Genomic DNA, 19656 nt, shown 5'->3' with positions numbered 1-19656 from the left:
GGGACACAGAATGTCAGTGGCGTACCGTTGTGCTGACGAAGTCCTCAGTCAGTATGAGTCTTGAGCTGAGGTCATACCCAGTGGATCCACACACCATGACACCAGAAGTAACACTGCTGCACGTCTCCAGAAAACAGGAAGAATGCGACCTCTACCAAGGTCGCCGCCACAGTGCCTGACGATGCTCATCTGGACCAGTACAAAATGTGATTCATCGCTGTAATGCGAGTAGTCTATGCATTATATTGACAGAAACACTCCAATATAAGTCTTCTCTGTGTTGGTAGTAATGACAGCTACACGTGGCTGAATAGTTCCATAGTCCATCTGCTAGTTGTCTCTGACACCAATGCAGGGACAAGGAAGATATGCTCATGGCCTCAGGGACTGTGAACAAAACAATACATTACTGTGATTGGCTGGTCCTATAACAAAAGTTTTAAGGGAGGTGACCACGAGTGTATCTAAGAAGATTAGAAAAATGAGTGAAATACAAGTGATACACTTTGATCTGTTGCAATGCTGTCTCCAGGCAGTAAAATATTGCTGGACATGATAGCGTGGCCAATCTGGCTCCAAACCTAGAGAGACCCTAGATACTTCTGTTAGTACAGGGTGGAGCAAATGAAAGTGGCCTGGGAGATTGGATACGGTTGCACGTGAATATATGGATACAGCCACACCCTGTGACATGCATGCCATGTGTAAGTCCACCACGTGATCCACATCAGTTCAGAGTGTAGTGAGGCCTGTGTCAGTGTGAGTGAAGCATTACAGAGGGGACAATGGCACTCACAGTGGAGTAGCAGGCGTTCGTTGTGAAAAGTTATGTTACAACGGAGTCATGGGAACGGTGTGTTCACTTGTTTTCTGCGGAGTTTAGTGTTGTTAAACTTCGAGCAACGACTCCCATGCAACGCTTAATCCGAAAGTGATGTCAAACGGACCTGTTTTGAACCAGTCAAAAAAAAATTCATAAACTCCCCTGCACACCACAAACATAGCTGCAGTGCACGAGAAAATGTATCAGAGACCTACCAAATCAATCCAACACCTGTTACAAGAGACTAGGATATCACATTGATTATGCAGACCTGCATACAGGGTTGTCCACTGATAGTGACCGGGCCAAATATCTCACTAAATAAGCATCAAACGAAAAAATTACAAAACGAAACTCATCTAGCTTGAAGGGGGAAATCAGATAGTGCTACGGTTGGCCCGCTAGATGGCGCTGCCATAGGTCAAATGGATATCAAATGTGGTTTTTTAAATAGGAACCCACATTTTTATTACATATTCGTGTAGTAGGTAAGGAAATATGAATGTTTAAGTTGGACCACTTTTTTCGCACGTATAAGTCCGTGGTATCTCGTAACATTCCGCCAGTGCGGACGGTATTTGCTTCGTGATACTTTACCCGTGTTAAAATGGACCGTCTACCATTTGTGGAAAAGATCGATATCGTGTTGATGTATGGCTATTTTGATCAAAATGCCCAAGGGGCGTGTGCTATGTATGCTGCTCGGTTTCCTGGACGACATCATTCAAGTGTCAAGACCGTTCGCCGGATAGTTACGTTATTTAAGGAAACAGGGAGTATTCAGCCACATGTGAAACGTCAACCACGACCTGTAACAAATGATGATGCCCAAGTAGGTGTTTTAACTGTTGTCGCGGCTAATCCGCGCATCAGTAGCAGACAAACTGCGCGATAATTGGGATCAAAAACGTCGGTGTTGAGAATCCTACATCAACATCGATTGTACCCGTACCATATTTCTATGCACCAGGAATTGCATGGCGATGATTTGGAACGTCGTGTACAGCTCTGCCACTGGGCACAAGAGAAATTACGGGATGATGACAGATTATTTGCACGCATTCTATTTAGCGACTAAGCGTCATTCACCAACAGCGGTAACGTAAACCGGCAACGTAAAATCCACGATGGCTGCGACAAGTGGGACATCAGTGACCTTGACGGGATAATGTATGGTGCGGCATTATGGGAGGAAGGATAATTGGCCCCCATTTTATCGATGTCAATCTAAATGGTGCAACGTATGCTGATTTCCTACGTAATGTTCCACCGATGTTACTACAAGATGCCTGCCGGAGTGGCCGTGCGGTTCTAGGCGCTACAGTCTGGAACCGCGTGACCGCTACGGTCGCAGGTTCGAATCCTGCCTCGGGCATGGATGTGTGTGATGTCCTTAGGTTAGTTAGGTTTAAGTAGTTCTAAGTTCTAGGGGACTGAAGACCACAGCAGTTAAGTCCCATAGTGCTCAGAGCCATTTGAACCATTTTACTTCAAGATGTTTCACTGCATGACAGAATGGCAATGTACTTCCAACATGATGGATGTCCGGCACATAGTTCGCGTGCGGTTGCAGTGGTATTGAATAGCATATTTCATGACAGGTGGATTGGTCGTCGAAGCACCATGCCATGGCTCGCACGTTCACCGGATCTGTCGTCCCGGGATTTCTTTCTGTGGGCAAAGTTGAAGGATATTTGATATCGTGATGCACCGACAACGCCTGACAACATGCGTCAGCGCATTGTCAATGCATATGCGAACATTACGGAAGGCAAACTACTCGCTGTTGACGGACATAATTTTGAGCATTTATTGCCTTAATGTTGTATTTACAGCTAATCGCACTGTAACAGCAAGCGTTCTCAGAAATGATAAGTTCATAAAGGTACAGGTATCACACTGTAACAACCGAAATAAAATGTTCAAATGTACCTACGTTCTGTATTAGAATTTAAGAAACCTACCTGTTACCAACTGTTCGTCTAAAATTGTGAACCATATGTTTGTGACTATTACAGCGCAATTTATCACAAAGCGAAAAAAGTGGTCCAATTAAAACATTCATATTTCTTTATGTATTACACGAATATGTAATAAAAATGGTGGTTCCTATTTAAAAAATGCAGTTGATATCCGTTTGACCCATGGCAGCGCCATCTAGCGGCTAAGCATAGTGCCATCTGGTTTCCCCTTCAAGCTGGACAAGTTTCGTTCTTTGTAGTTTTTACGTTTGACGCTTATTTCGTGAGATATTTGTCCCAGTCACGATCAATGGACCACCCTGTATATGTATCGCGTGTCTGTTGGTCATGCATTAAAACAAGCAGATGTTCCTCAGCACCTCCACAAATGTACATACGTTCTGTATTAGAATTTAAGAAACCTACCTGTTACCAACTGTTAGTCTAAAATTTTGAACCATATGTTTGTGACTATTACAGCGCCATTTATCACAAAGCGAAAAAAGTGGTCTAATTAAAACATTCATATTTCTTTATGTATTACACGAATATGTAATAAAAGTGGTGGTTCCTATTCAAAAAATGCAGTTGATATCCGTTTGACCCATGGCAGCGCCATCTAGCGGCTAACCATAGCGCCATCTGGTTTCCCCTTCAAGCTGGACAAGTTTCGTCTTTGTAGTTTTTACGTTTGACGCTTATTTCGTGAGATATTTGTCCCAGTCACGATCAATGGACCACCCTGTATATATATCTATCGCGTGTCTGTTGGTCATGCATTAAAACAAGCAGATGTTCCTCAGCAACTCCACATTTGTGAATGGCTGTTCACTGAGATAACAATGAGTTGCTTGTACATGGATATGTTCTTTATGTCTGGTGGAGCCTGATTTCTGCTGAGTTGTTACTTCAGTTCACAGAATAACATGTCCTGGGTAGCAGAGAGTCCGCAGAACTTCCAGGAAACACCTTTGCACGATCAGAAAGTCGGTTTCTGGTGTGCAGTGTCTGCACGCAGCATTACTGGTTTTACCTTCTTTAATCAGCTGCTGACTTTGTGCCCATCACATTGCCAACATTTTCGAGCTATTTGTAGCAGCATTAATGGAGGAGGAAAGGGGTACATTTACTTCCTACAGGATGGAGAAACTGTCCATCCAGCCAGCCGAACCTTTGAGCACAGATACACAATCTTCATGCTTCACAGTTGTTAGCAGAGGTCAGTCTGGTCGTGGCCCAAGCTGGACACGTGGGTCACCTGATCTGTCAGTGTGTTATTACACTGCGTGAGAGCCCTCAAGAGCAAAGTCAATCACAACAATCCTCATAGTCTTCAAGAACTGCAGCAGAACATTCCAGATGAGACTGCAGCAATTCAGGCATTCCGCCTTCAGCAACCTACTGACCAGAGCCCAAAAGTATCAAAAGATGAATAGTGGTCATCTTGAACAGCTGCTATAGTCAGCATAGTGCTGCATTTACTTTCCTGTGTTGTGTTGCTTTGTACTATGGAACTCTACTCTCTGGCTGCTTTTATTTGACCCCACCCTCTAATAAATTGCGTGTGTATCTGCGTCTACCTTAGACGACTGTATATGGAAATAGCAGATCTATACAAGGCTGTAAGCTGGTTAACTGTTCTCTCTGAGTCAGAAAATGAAATGTTATCTTTTGTAATAGCAGTAGAATTATTAGTATTAGTGTTAATATTAGTAACAACTGTCAGTAGTAACAGTAGTAGTTGTAGCTTCTAAAGAAAATTCATGATGATTTAGTATTAAAAGAGGCTTTTAATAGTTAGGAGTCTTCAGGGCACTGTGTGTTCAGACACACTTGTAGCCTGCACCATCTGTCACGTTCTACCAGTCTATCCAACCTACAACATTCGAGATATGTAATAAGGGATGGCCGCCCAACCCCATGACGTCTGGACATAGTTTCACCTTGGTTTCCCAACATGTCGAAGGCACTCACCACAGCGCTCCTCGAACACTCAACAAGTCGTGCATCCCGAAAGGCTCGTGATGAGCGTCCAGGTCGTTCCTCGTGAAGTGACGCTGCTATTGCCAGTACAGGTTTAATCGATGATAGGCACGTGATGATAATGTTCTGGCTAATGAGTCTGTTATTTATAAATAGCAATGATCGCTGTTTCAACCGACAGGGTATTGAGAAAATGACATAAATAAATAAATACACTAATAAATGAAACTCTGAACCATGGTGCAGGACAACACATTGCTCAAAAAAGACCATTATTTGGTCTCAAATGGTAGGCACACTTGTAAAGGGGTCACTGTGAGCCCAGTATGCAATATGGCATTCTTCCCTTGTCTTGACCAGACGTGATAGACTAACCTTGACAATGATAGTGCCTGCCCTCATGGTCATTTACAACTCAACACTACTGCATTGTAACATCTAAATGCCCCAAAATCTTATTGTTGCCAGGCAACTAGAGATCAAGAGTGGAGGGACTTTCAAATTATGTCAGCTGCACATAACACATGCATAGAAATGCATAACACATGCATCACAAGTATCACACAACATCTGACACTGTTCACTGGCATTATATAAATGCACTGTGGTGTGCGGTCTACCAGTCATGGAGATTTGAAACTCTTATCAGTTACACTGCAGCTGATGGCATGTTTGTGTAAGAAGCCACAAGGACAACGCGTCGCGTTTACTGTGTTCATCAATTTATCTGTCATGCATCAAATTATTAATTCTGAAACAGTGACTTGTAACAGTACACTTGTTTCAGTCGGTGTCTTCTCTCTTCTTTGGATTTACAGAATGAGCAGTCTTTTGTTTTGAATTTGAATGTCACACCTTTCATTTAACAGATAAGAGAGACATCAGCAACTACCGACCTGTTTCACTTGTTATATCATTTACCTAAATTTTTGAGAATGTGGTGTATTCTAGAAGATTATCTCACCTTGGCAACAATAATATTGTCACCAAATCAGAGTTTGCCTTTCTGTGACCCATCCAAGGCATTTGATTGTGTAAACTATAATATACTGCTAGATGAATTTTATGGGGTTGATGGTGTAGTCAACCAATGGATCTTATCATATCTATCCAAAAGGTTGCATAAAGTTGTACTTAGTAGTAATTCAACCAACAGAATTCAGGGACATAATTCTGAGTGGGTGGAAATCACGTATTGCGTTCCCCAAAGCTCAATCTTAGGTCCACTACTGTTTCTCATACATTATCTACAATCTAATGTACAACAAGCAGAATTCATTGTTTTTGCAGATGACAACAGTATTGTAATCACTCCCAGTATTAATACAGAACTGGAAGGAATGGTAAACAAAATTCTCAAAAGTATCACTGTCTGGTTTTCTGAAAATTGCCTCACCCTGAATTTCACAAAGACACATTATATTCAGTTCAGCACCTCTGGGGGGTACTGCATCAGTGACATGTGTAACACATGGTGATGAAGTAATACATAGGACGGAAACTTTAAACTTCTTAGGGGTCCATATTGATGAGAATATAAATTGGAAAAACATAAATTTGGGAACTCCTAAAACAACTTAGTTTAGCTACATTTGCCCTTAGAATCATAGAAAATTTTGAAGAGAGATAAATCAGTAAGTTGACATATTTTGCTTATTTTCATTCAGCAATGTCGTATGGAACAATGTTCAGGGGTAACTCTTCTTTTAAAAAAGAAGGTCTTCATTGGCCAAAAACGAGCTGTAATAATAATATGTGGCACTCACGTGCGATCATCTTCTAGACATCTGATTAAGAAGTTGGGCATTCTGACTACTGGTCCACAGTATATTTATTCCCTCATGAAGCTCGTTGTAAACAATCCACTACAGTTCAAAAGGAACCATGAGGTACATAATTACAATACTAGAAGAAAAAAATGACATTCATTAGTCAACATTAACGTTGTCTTTAGCACACTATTGGAACAAAAAATTTTGACCTCTTACAATGTGATATAAACTAACACACAGTAAGGTAAAATTTGGAAATAAATTGAAAAAGGTTCTCCTTGAGAACTCCTTCTATTCCGTAGAAAACTTATTATGTTTGTAATGTGTAAAAAGTTGTGGGTGGGACTGGTAACTCCATCTGTATTTCTTGTTGTCATTTTGGGGAAAAAGAATAGTAAGTAGGTGGTGATGTTTAGAGTACAAATAGGTGTATGAATTAATTATCAATTTGAATGTAAAATGACTCATTCCACGACATGCCGATCTATCGTGCGAAATGATCCATGGAACATGAAAGTGACTAACTATCAAGCGTTTCTTTCTATTCATCATAAATGGGCAATCTTCCTTTAAACATCTCAAAATTCGGTAACTGTCTTCTATCCTACCTTATTCGTTTCATATTATGCAACATTTATCAGCGACATTGTGCCTTGTAGACATAATGTTATTGACTATTTTTTGACATCCTTGTGAGGCATTAAAATACCAACATAGAGAAAAAACACTCAGAGCAGCTGTTACTCGGCAATGGCGTACGAGCACTCTGTCTAAGACTAGTGGAAGTCTAATGACTTGGTGGAACAGTAAAGTGATAAGAATTAATCACTACATGTTATAACTCTACTTCTAGCACGAAAAGATCAACTTTTTCATTGTACCATAAATACCTAACGTATCACTTGTCTTTGAAAGCGAGTAGCGAGCGGCAAGACCGAAATGACATCCTGTGTGGCGGTAGTCTGCTTGGCAAAGGTGCAGTTCTGCGCTTTCGAGTTTCTCTCGCTGTACACAGACATGGAGGTCGACTCCAGTTTTCGGCGCGGCATTCGCCTCACCCAGTGGTGACCCCCGATGCAGCCGCCGGGCTGTCTGCCGTTCACCCAGGGGGCGACGCGACTCCCGGGGCGGCTGGCGACTTAGGCTGCCGTCATCCTGGCCCCAGGGCAGAACTGGCGCCATTCACCGTGTCATCCCACGTCACGCGAGCGTTGCGGTCCTTGTGTTGTTTTGGGTCACCAATCATGTTCAGGAGCAGCATCCCACAAACTAACGACCTCGCAGAACATCATATCATGGGCATAATTTATCCATTTCTGTATTTATACCCGTCTCTTCGTGTTCTGTGTTTATTTTCGCATCATTCTTACACACAACAGCGACGAAAAAACCCAAAGAGATTTTTAGCATCCCTCTATAGGCCGATTCCTGACTCTTAAGCGGGGGAGGAATTCAAAAATAAAAATGAAACGATTTTTCGAAAACATGCCTATTTTGTAGCGTACATCTGTCTGAATAGTTTGATGTATAAAACATAAGTACTTAAGAGTTTATAGGGCACATTATTTGGTCCTAAGTGTACCAAGATGCAGCGCCACACCCCTTTGCACAGCATTCTGCTGTCATACATACATGTATTTCGCTCTGTAGAATTCGAATGTTTATATTTGCGCCAGTGATGGTCATACGTGAAACAAAGGACTATTGACATAGAAGAAATGTCTTCATGGCGGTACCCAAAACCCTAATGAAAGCTTTAACGAATGTGCTTGGAAAAGATTGTCGAAAACCGTTTTTATGGGAAGAAATGCACTTGCTGTTGGGTTTTATGATGCAGTTTCATGTTTTAATGATGGTGTGCAAAGCCGGATTGTTTTAGAGAAAATGGGAATCAAGCGCAGAGTGAACTGTATCAAAGCTTTGTATGCGATAAACACAGAGCTTGTAGTGAAAGCACGTATATGATTTTTGGAGGTAATGAATTCGGAAAGAGTGAAGCATAGGAATGTGAAAAAGACGAAAGCTGATTTACTAAATGGAAAAGAACCTGTTTATGGTGCTAAAAGATGCCAAAAGCAGCCAGAAACTTCAATGACCCTATTCCACAGAACACGAATTTCTGTTCTCTGGTACATGTAACATCCAAAATTCCTTTCAAACTTGGTATCCTTATTAAACACAAACTCCTTGATGCAAATCTCTAGAATTTTACATGTTTATTAAAAACTGGGGCAAAATTTGAGATAATTAACTATAAAATCTGAGGTTTTTTTAAACATGAAGTTTAAAATATAACAGGTCATTTTTTTATAAATTAAATAAACTCTAGAGTTTCATACACATGTAAGTATAGTTTGTAGGCTGTGTAAAATTCATCGAATATTCTCTCTTACTTATGAAGAGAAGTTTACGTATAGCAAGAAATGCAGCCAGTAGTAAGTTAAAAAAATTATGAAATCTCACATGTAAAAAAAAGAAACGTTATATTTTTGAACTTCCACTTCTGTGAGTGTGAATCCTGAATCCTTCCTGGTCATATTGAGAAAATTCTATGAACTTATTTGTAAAAATATAGACAGAAGAAATTAGTGTCTTGTGCTGCCTCGTCTGCTCCAAGTTGGCCCGTTTGACGTCCAACGCCCCTTAACACACGAGCTACAAACACCATCTCATGACGGCAGTACCACGTTAAGTGCATTGATGGGGTACTGTCATTCAAATTTCTCTGTGATTTATGCTGTTGTCTATTGAAACTATGTTGACCAATGGTTGTTGTAAGCAGAATTGTTGAGCTCTGTGCAAATCTTATATTTATGCTTTATTTTGTACCAAATTTTGTGTAATATGCTAGGCTACAGGTATGAGAAAATGAGTAGAAGGAAGATGTATGATCACCTGAATGAAATTTTATATGTATGCTTTATTTTGTACCAAATATTGTGTAATATGCTAGGCTACAGGTATGAGAAAATGAGGAGAAGGAAGATGTATGATTACATGAATGCTGTCATTCATCTTACGTGGGCCACTACTGTCTTTGGCAGTGTGTGTTCTATTATCTGTGTGTGGACAGTACCTCAGCCGTACAGTCTGTGGTAATCTGCCCACTGGACTCGATGTGAAAACCGTTTTTGAGGCAGTGTTCCTCCTGTGCAGCACGCCAGGCGCTGGAGAGAGCAGGACCGGCGCCTCCTCGCAGCCGCACAGTGGCCTCAGCGACGACGGCCGGAGCCCAGCCACAGCTGTGGCCCCCACCTCTCCCCAGACGACTCCCCACCCTGATGACGCCGTCGTCTCTCTCCTGCGGTGAGTTCAGTCACTTTACATGCAGACTGTTCACAATCACAGTGCGACATATTGGGCAGTTAGCCGAGTGATAAAGTCAAGAAATTGAATGTCGCTATTTTACGTTTTTGACGAAGCAAAAGTTGTAGTTCTCGTATAAAGTTTTTCCTTTCATGAATTGTGACGTTCGAAGAGGAAAGTGTATAAGGGGATCTCAGCTCCCCTCTACAGGATTGTAGCGTGACTTATTTTCGGTTCCTAACACAACTAAGTCATTCAATGTACACTCCTCGAAACTGAAATAAGAACACCGTGAATTCATTGTCCCAGGAAGGGGAAACTTTATTGACACATTCCTGGGGTCAGATACATCACATGATCACACTGACAGAACCACAGGCACATAGACACAGGCAACAGAGCATGCACAATGTCGGCACTAGTACAGTGTATATCCACCTTTCGCAGCAATGCAGGCTGCTATTCTCCCATGGAGACGATCGTAGAGATGCTGGATGTAGTCCTGTGGAACGGCTTGCCATGCCATTTCCACCTGGCGCCTCAGTTGGACCAGCGTTCGTGCTGGACGTGCAGACCGCGTGAGACGACGCTTCATCCAGTCCCAAACATGCTCAATGGGGGACAGATCCGGAGATCTTGCTGGCCAGGGTAGTTGACTTACACCTTCTAGAACACGTTGGGTGGTACGGGATACATTCGGACGTGCATTGTCCTGTTGGAACAGCAAGTTCCCTTGCCGGTCTAGCAATGGTAAAACGATGGGTTCGATGACGGTTTGGATGTACCGTGCACTATTCAGTGTCCCCTCGACGATCACCAGTGGTGTACAGCCAGTGTAGGAGATCGCTCCCCACACCATGATGCCGGGTGTTGGCCCTGTGTGCCTCGGTCGTATGCAGTCCTGATTGTGGCGCTCACCTGCACGGCGCCAAACACGCATACGACCATCATTGGCACCAAGGCAGAAGCGACTCTCATCGCTGAAGACGACACGTCTCCATTCGTCCCTCCATTCACGCCTGTCGCGACACCACTGGAGGCGGGCTGCACGATGTTGGGGCGTGAGCGGAAGACGGCCTAACGGTGTGCGGGACCGTAGCCCAGCTTCATGGAGACGGTTTCGAATGGTCCTCGCCGATACCCCAGGAGCAACAGTGTCCCTAGTTTGCTGGGAAGTGGCGGTGCGGTCCCCTACGGCACTGCGTAGGATCCTACGGTCTTAGCGTGCATCCGTGCGTCGCTGCGGTCCGGTCCCAGGTCGACGGGCACGTGCACCTTCCGCCGACCACTGGTGACAACATCGATGTACTGTGGAGACCTCACGCCCCACGTGTTGAGCAATTCGGCGGTACGTCCACCCGGCCTCCCGCATGCCCACTATACGCCCTCGCTCAAAGTCCGTCAACTGCACATACGGTTCACGCCCTCGCTGTCGCGGCATGCTACCAGTGTTAAAGACTGCGATGGAGCTCCGTATGCCACGGCAAACTGGCTGACACTGACGGCGGCGGTGCACAAATGCTGCGCAGCTAGCGCCATTCGACGGCCAACACCGCGGTTCCTGGTGTGTCCGCTGTGCCGTGCGTGTGATCATTGCTTGTACAGCCCTCTCGCAGTGTCCGGAGCAAGTATGGTGGGTCTGACACACCGGTGTCAATGTGTTCTTTTTTCCATTTCCAGGAGTGTATTTACTTGTGTAAGATAACACTAAATATTTCCCCAAAAATAGAAACTGTGCTGGTGTGTTGGGAGCAATTACAGTTTTCAGCGAAAACTCTGTCTCGGAATCTGGCAGAAAGCCCTAAGACATTCTGGTGATATGTAAAGCACACCAGTAGCAAGACACAGTCAATAACCTTCACTCCGCGATAATAACAGTGAAGTCACTGATGAAAGTGCCACTAAAGCAGAGTTATTAAACATAGTTTTCCGAAACTCCTGGGCCATGTGAGAAGTAGTAAATATTGCTGAATTCCAATCAAGAATAACTTCAAAGTGGGAAACATTGAAGTAGATATCCTCAGTGTAGCAAAGTAGCTTAAATCGATTAATGAAGGAATGCCTCCTGTCCAGATTGTATACCTGTCAGGTTCCTTTCAGAATATGCTAATACAAAAGTTCCATATTTACCAATTATGTACATCAGCTCTCTCAGAGAGAGAGCTCTGAAAAATTGCTCTTGTCACACCAATACCCGAAAAGGGAAATAGGAGAAATCCGCTGAATTACAGGCCCATATCACTAACGTCGATTTCCCGTAGGGTTTTGGAACATATACTGTGTCTGAACATTATGAATTACCTGGAATAAAACGATTTGTTGACACATTATCAGCAAGCGCTTAGAAAATATCGTTCCTGTGGAACATAACTAGGTCTTCATACTTGTGAAGTAATGAGTGTTATCGACAGAGGATGTCAAAATGATTCCATATTTTTAGATTTCCGAAACGCCTTCGACACATTTTCTCAAAAGCGTCCCCTAACCAAACTGCGTGCCTATTGAATATTGCCTTAGTTACGTGACTGGATTCGTGATTTCCTGTTAGCAAGACATGGTGTAAAACAGATGTAATATCCGGCGCTCCCCAAGGAAGTGGTAGGCCCTCTATGGTTCCTGGTCTATATTTGTGGCAATTGACTCTGAACAAAGAAAAGTATGAAGTTATTCACACGAGTACTAAAATAAATCCTCAAAATTTCGATTAAGCGATAAGTCCCACAAACCTTGTTGTTCCCGTTGTTCCCGTACTCTGTTCGAGAGCGGAACGGTAGAGACACAGCTGGATGGTGGTTCAGTGAACCCTCCGCCAGGCACTTTATTGTGAATAGCAGAGTAATTACGTAGATGTAGATGAAGATGGTTTCCTATCTTATGAATTAACTATGTAGGGAAGATCCCTTGACTTGCATTTCCATGGTTATTCTCCCAACGGTATAATGAGAAATTCTCTCACAGTGTGTGTGGTAACACCGCAGCTGGGGGAGTGGAATCAGTTGAGATCCATGGCTTACCCTACTACGAGAGACGTATGTGACAACGTCTAGCGGCAATTTTTGGAAATCATTCGTGGCAACATCAGCTTCAACGAAAGTGGAAGTCGGACCTGTCGGAGTCCTAGTGATAAAGGCGGTCATTCTGGTTCAAGAATAATTTTGTCAATCCTGTTGTGTGGGCATGGTTGAGTGGAGATGGACACAGCAGTCACATGTCCCCAGCTGTAAAACCTTCTGCAGCTCAGACCAGTTTCAGAGTAAACTCGTAGTCACTTCACTTTTGTTTTTTGAAGTGATTGATCTATAGTGGTAGTCACAGAATTTGACTGTCGCTTTGTGAAATAACCCTGTCTGATAGTGAACTGATATTGTTGTAAGACACATTTCAGTTGATGCCTGAATTCTACAGGCCCAAAAGTGGCAATTCAGAGTATTAAACACTCCTTTACAATTAATCAGAGCAGAATCCAAAAAGTTTTTGGACAATAGAGGAGTCTGTATCTATTCAAGAGAAAACAAGGTATCTTGTCAAGAATTTTAACAATGACATTGGGATCAGTAATGTTTCAGTGACTTATGAAAACTTACTCTCTCCCAGTGATTCAAGGATTTCGGGCTTTAATTACCTATTATGGTCAGCCACAGATGTACGATGTCTTACATTTAATGTTTATGCCAAATTGAGCAAATACTTATCAGAATACGTTTCCCAATCTAAAAGCTTTATGTACACAAGCAGTCAACAAAAGTTCACCCATTGGTCTGATAGTATAGAAAGATACAGATAACGTACCCTGAAATTTTATAAGTAAGAGAGCCAGACAGGTATTTACCCAATTTGTCGCATACAGATAGCATCAGCCATTTGACATAAGAAGACAACCAACGGGAACTAATTGTAGCATTAAAGACTAAAGATAGAGATCACAGGAAAGAATACTTTGTAGATAAGCCAGAAACTCATCAATGAAAGATGTTGCAGCATAATCAATAATAATTAATGAATATGATGACAGGCAAAGTCTGTAAATTATGTTGCACGTACTAGACATAAAATTAGCAGAAGCTCAGTAGAAAAGGGGCAGAAAAGAAATTAGAATATAAATTATTGTTGTTGAATAAGAGACAAGACATGGAAAGGGAGGAATGTTTCAGCATAAAAATACTGATATAAAAAGAGGAAAAAGCTGGCTAAAAAGCGACAGAGAAACATTAGCATGAGGAAATAAGATATTAAGAGCAGGAAATGAAACATATTAAGACAATATTCGATAATGGAGTGAAAAATTTGTTGAGAGAGAGTTAGGAAAACCAGGCTGGTGAGCAGATCATGTGTAGAATGGTACTGATGTGAATAACAATGTACAGGGGGAAGAGAGTCATGGCTTCCTTTTTTTCGGCATCGGACGCCTTTGGTGCCTAATGAAAGGTCCTACATAAAAAATACAGGCTTTGGATGACTAAAAGCGACAACACCTTTAAACAAAAATAGTTTACAATCATAAATACACTGATGGAAAAGAATCACAAAACCAAAAACTTGTTAATATATAATAGTGAAATATCGGGAATACATTTGCCAGGGTAACATATTTAACTGATTAACATTGCAAGATCGCAAGTTAATGTTACTGCGAGATAAGACACTGGAAACGTGAAATGCTTGTGCACTGTCAGAAGATCGAATCTAAGCATGCAAACATGCATGCATTGTGGTGCTCTAGTATCGGATGTCAGTATTTGAAATGGAGTTCGATGCCTGACGCACTTGCTTGGTCAGTACGGGGATGGTTAATGCTGTTGGTGAATCATGCCAGAGTTATTGTATGATGATGTCCCATATGTACTGTGCTGGAAACACACCTGGAGATCGAGCATGCCAAGAGACGTGTCAACACTCTATAGAGCATGTTGGGTTATAAGAGCGGTAGGTAGCCCTATTACAAACTTCATTTAATCTCTATGAGATGTTGAGAACGGCGTCTTTGTCGTGTCAAAGGCCTTTTTGCCCTACATCAGCTCACTGCGTCCAATCTCAAAGGTAACTAACGCTCACTGCCGTCACACCATGTAATTAAAGGAAGCTTGATTTGCTTCCTCGTAGTGGTGCCATTGGCGCCACTCTTAAGCGACTGCAGCGAAATTTGAAAAGACATCATATTCCAGATGTAGAAACACACCTACCAACTTTCGTTAATGGCGCACTGCTTCTTCTTGGTGCTGCAATCCTTCATTGTATCTACTATTTCGCAAGTAAAAGACGTTGTTAACAATGTTACCAAAATCTCAAAAAGTTCTTGAACGACTTACTTCGCATTCTTCTACGATACTCTAATAAACGTTGGGACAGTGTTTGCTTTTATATACCAATGAATTAGGAGTGCGCCATTAACTAGTGGTCAAAATTTTCCGTGTCCCAGGTTCCAAGACAGGCACTGCTTAACGTCTGAACAAAAGTTAACAGCAGTGTCAGCAGAAGACGTCCAGCATAAGAAGTCACCAATATCCTGACAAAGGCTTTGTCAAATAGGGCGGAGGAACGACAGAGCTTCAAGGCACTCCCTTGCCCTTGAGGTGGGAAACTGCCCTTAAAAGGGAGAAGAGTCACTAAAGATCAATGACGCGAGGATGCAGAAGGCAATGGAATCGAATAAATTAAAACGTGTATCCACAGGACATACGTCGTTAACAGGGAAACTGTCGTGATGCAATCTGCATTGAGAAAAGTTTCCGGACAAGTTATCCTTTTGGATCTCTGGGAGTGGACTACCAAGGTCGAAGTGGCCATGAAAAAGAGACGGAATAATTTACGAAGGGATAACCTTCTCCGACTTGGAGCTTTGAATTCAGAAATTTGATCGCAATTGGAAAGCTAGGGAGTCTAAAGACGGGAGTGCAAAGGGCTCAGTCTAGATATGGTGGGGTCTTTGATGTGAAACAGAAGAAGGCTAAGGATTTGTCATAAGACACATTGGGGTAATATCAACAGCAGCAGAAAATGGTGTAGGAAGTAGGAAGTAGGAAGTAGGAGAGACAATGGGCTACTGTTAACAGTTCTATGACAGAGTTTTCTCACCAGATTCGAAATCAAACGAACGCCGACAACGATAGTTCATGTACACATGGCAACGACACAAGCAAAAGGAGAAAAGAAAGGAAGTGTACAACTGAAATCAGTTGCAGGGAAAAGAAAAGAAGAAATGGTCATGCGGTATGTGGGCTTGGCATTGGGATGGGAGGGGTGAAAGTCTAATTAATTTCTGCAATGAAATTGAGGTGGTAATAACGAATATTCTGTTCAGCAATCATATGAGGAAAAATAAACTAGGAAAAGATCCAGAGACACTGGAGGATTCCGGATATTAGAATGTAAGGCGTACCCAGATGTAAACATAGATTTAATAATTATGAAGAGCAGAGTGAGGTTCAAGAGAGTCGACCAGAAGAATCAGTGTAGAAGGATGTAGCATACTGCAGTACTGAGAAACGAAACTTAAAGTTTACCAACGATGTGGATATTGCGGTAAGGAATATCACAGTGGGTTGTTCAGTTGAAGAGGAGAGAACATCTTCAGAAAGTAAAATCACAGACGGTGGTCAGACGAACACAGATAATGGGAAGCTACCTTCGAAGAAATCTTGAGTAAAAAAAAAAAAATGCTACTGATCGATGATAGAAGACAGGAAGACAGCTACATTCACTGATGTGGCAAGAGTCGTGGAATACCTCCTGATATCATGTCAGACCTCCTTGTGCCCAGCCTATTGCAACAACTCGACGTGGCGGCGAACCAGGAAGTTGTAGGAAGTCCCCTGTACAAATAATATGCCATGCCGCCCCTGTAGCCACCCACAACTGCTAAAGTGTTGCTGGTGCAGGATTTTGTGCAGGAACTGACCTGTCGATTATGTTCCATAAATGTTCGATGGAATCATGTTGAACGATCCAGGTGGCCAAATCATTTACTCGAGTGGTCCACAATTTTCCTCAAACGAGTCGTGAACAGTTCTGACCCACTGACATGATATCGTTATTTGAGAACATGAAGTCCACAAATGGCTGAAAATGGTCTCCAAGTAGCTTAACATAACCGTCTGCATTCAATGGTAGGCTGACTTAGACCAGAGGACCCAGCCCCATTCAATGTAAACAAAGCCCATGCCGTTATTGAGCCAACACCATTTTTCCTTGTTGGCAACTCGGGTCTGTAGCTTCAAGCGGTCATCGTCACACTCTAACACTACCATCAGCTCTCACCAACTCAATCCCAGACTTATCTCACCAAGCCACGCTTTTTCACTCGTGTAGGATTCAACCAATATGGTCATGAGACCAGGAGCTGCAGGTGACAACATACTGTTAGTAAATGCACTTGCATTGGTCATCTTTTGGCGCAGCCCAATGACGCCAAATGTAGCCGCACTTCCGAACATATACGTTGGTAGTACCTTCTACATTGATTTCTGCGGTTATTTCACGCAGTGCAGCTTGTCTCTTACACTGACCAACCTATGTACAAGCCGCTGCTTTAGGTCGTTATCTGAAGGCTGTCAGCCACAGCATTGACCGTGGTGACAGGTAATGCCTGAAATTTTGTATTCTCGGCACACTCTTGACACTGTGGATCTTGGAATACTGAATTCCCTAACGATGTCTCATGCATCTAGCTTCAACTATCTTTCGGTGTGAAAAATCTGTTAATTCTCGCTGTGTGGGCATATGGTCACAATCACGTCGGAAACTTTTCACATGAATCACCTGATTACATACGATAGCTCCGCCAGTGCACTGCCTTCTCATATCTTGTGTACACGATACTACCGCTATCTTGGTATGTGCACATCGCTTTTGCACAACTTGTCACCTCGATGTAAGTCATTTAGGAATGACATAAGTACCATGTTCTAGGTATCCAAGGCTAAATAACTGCAGAAAACGTAAGACAAAACTTTAAACAAACAGTCGTAGGAAGGACTGACACAGAATACAGAAAAGTCAAAACAATAATTACCATGGGAATTCCATTCCCAACGTCAGAAGAGAGAGCAGATAAATGGAAAGATTACATTGACAGCTTCTATGAAGGAGGAACTTTTCTGATGACATGGAAGAGGAAGCAATCTGTGTTGGGGTGGAAGATGTAGAGGATGTACTGTTAGAGGCAATATTTAAAAGAACTCTGGTCGATTTGATAGCAAGTAAAGCTAAAAGGATACATAACATTTAATCATGACTACTGAGTTGATAGGGGAAAGTGGCACCCAATGACTGTAGAATCAATGAGACTGGCAATGTGCCGTCACACTTTCAGAAAAAAATCATCTACGTATTTCCAAAGGTAACAAGGGCAGATAAATGTGAAAACAACAGCACAATCGTCTTTGGAACTCATACATCCGAGCTGCTGATGAGAATGATGTAAATAAGAATGGAACAGAAAATTGAGAAACTGTCAGATGACGGTCAGTTTGGCTTTAGGAGAGGTAAAGGCGCCAGAGAGGCAGTTCGAAAGTTGTACTTGATAATGGAACCAAGTCCGACGAAAAGTCAAAATACAGTCAAAAGCTTTTTCAACTAGAAAAAGCGTTCGACAATATAAAATTCTGCAGGATCTTCGAAGGTCTTACATTAATATAAGTAAGTTACAAGGAAAGACAGGTAGGTTACAATATGTACAAGAACCAAGAGGGAAGAATGCGGGAAAATAAAGAACAAAGTGCTCAGATTAAATGTGTGTAAGACAGGGTGCAGTCGTTTCCCCTACTATTCAATCTATTCATCGAAGAAGCTATGATGGAAATATAATAAAGGTAGAAGTGTGGGATTCAGATTAACAGTGAAAGGTTGCCAAAGAAAAAATTTGTTGATGACGTTGCTGTTCTCAGAGAAAGTGAAGAATTACAGGATCTGTTGAATTGAATGGAGAGTCTCATGAGTAAGGAATATTAATTGAGAATGAACCACGGAAATAAATTTCGAATGAGAAGTAGCAGATATTGAAATTTTTTACATTTAAATTGGTGGTCATGATGTAGACGATATCAAGGAATTCTGGAAGCAAAATAATCCATGATATACAAAACAAGAAGGACATAAAAAGCATACTAGCAAAGGCAAAATTGGTACAACTAGCCAACATAATTCTACTACTATGAAACAAAGGTCATAATTTGAGGAAGAAATTTATGAGAATCTATGTTTAAAGAACTACTTTGTATGACACTGAATCGTAGACAGTGGCAAAACACCGTGACTGAGGACACTACGAGCGTCTGAGATGTGGTGCTAGAGAAAAGTGTTGAAATTTAGGTGTACATGTTGGATATGGAATGAGGGGATACTTTGCAGAATTAGTGACATGGGGAAAGACTGACAAGACGAAGGGGATGTAAAAACTGAAGAGAAAGACAGATTGGCCTACATCCAGCAGTTAATTGAGCATGTAGTGTGTATCTGCTATTTTGAGATGAAGGTTGGTGCAAGAGAGGAATTCATGGCAGGCCACATCAAACCAATTAGATAACTACTGGCTAAAACAATTTCATTTGACAGATTAATAGAATTTATTTGTACTTAATTGTCTTTAGTTCACAAAGAAAGTTTTACATGCTATTCCTGAGGCTGCAACACACAGTTTGAAACATCAAAATGTAGGTGCTGCTGTCACATGCAAATAACATGGCCCGTTTCTCAGTAGACATTCAGTTACATCAACTGTTTCTGGACACCCATTAGTGAACATTAATAAGGGATGTGACAAAAGTTTCATCTCTATGAAGGCTTTGACTCTGCTGAGGAAACTTTCAGTAATGGG

General features: G+C 42.1%; 1 protein-coding gene across 1 annotated transcript in view; it reads left to right on the top strand.

The window, feature by feature from the left end:
- The window catches only part of LOC126108701 (serine/threonine-protein phosphatase 6 regulatory ankyrin repeat subunit A-like), a 127836-nt gene that overhangs the window by 91934 nt on the left and 16246 nt on the right, over nt 1–19656 (top strand). The window contains exon 5 of the mRNA XM_049914018.1: nt 9696–9845. Within this exon, the coding sequence (XP_049769975.1) occupies nt 9696–9845 (150 nt within the window). The remainder of the gene's footprint in view (nt 1–9695; nt 9846–19656) is intronic.

The sequence above is a fragment of the Schistocerca cancellata genome, chromosome 11 (genome assembly GCF_023864275.1).
Source record: "Schistocerca cancellata isolate TAMUIC-IGC-003103 chromosome 11, iqSchCanc2.1, whole genome shotgun sequence".
Taxonomy (NCBI): Eukaryota; Metazoa; Arthropoda; class Insecta; order Orthoptera; family Acrididae; genus Schistocerca; species Schistocerca cancellata.
The sequence above is the reverse complement of the archived record's forward strand: the minus strand, read 5'-3'. Positions and strand labels throughout refer to the sequence as shown.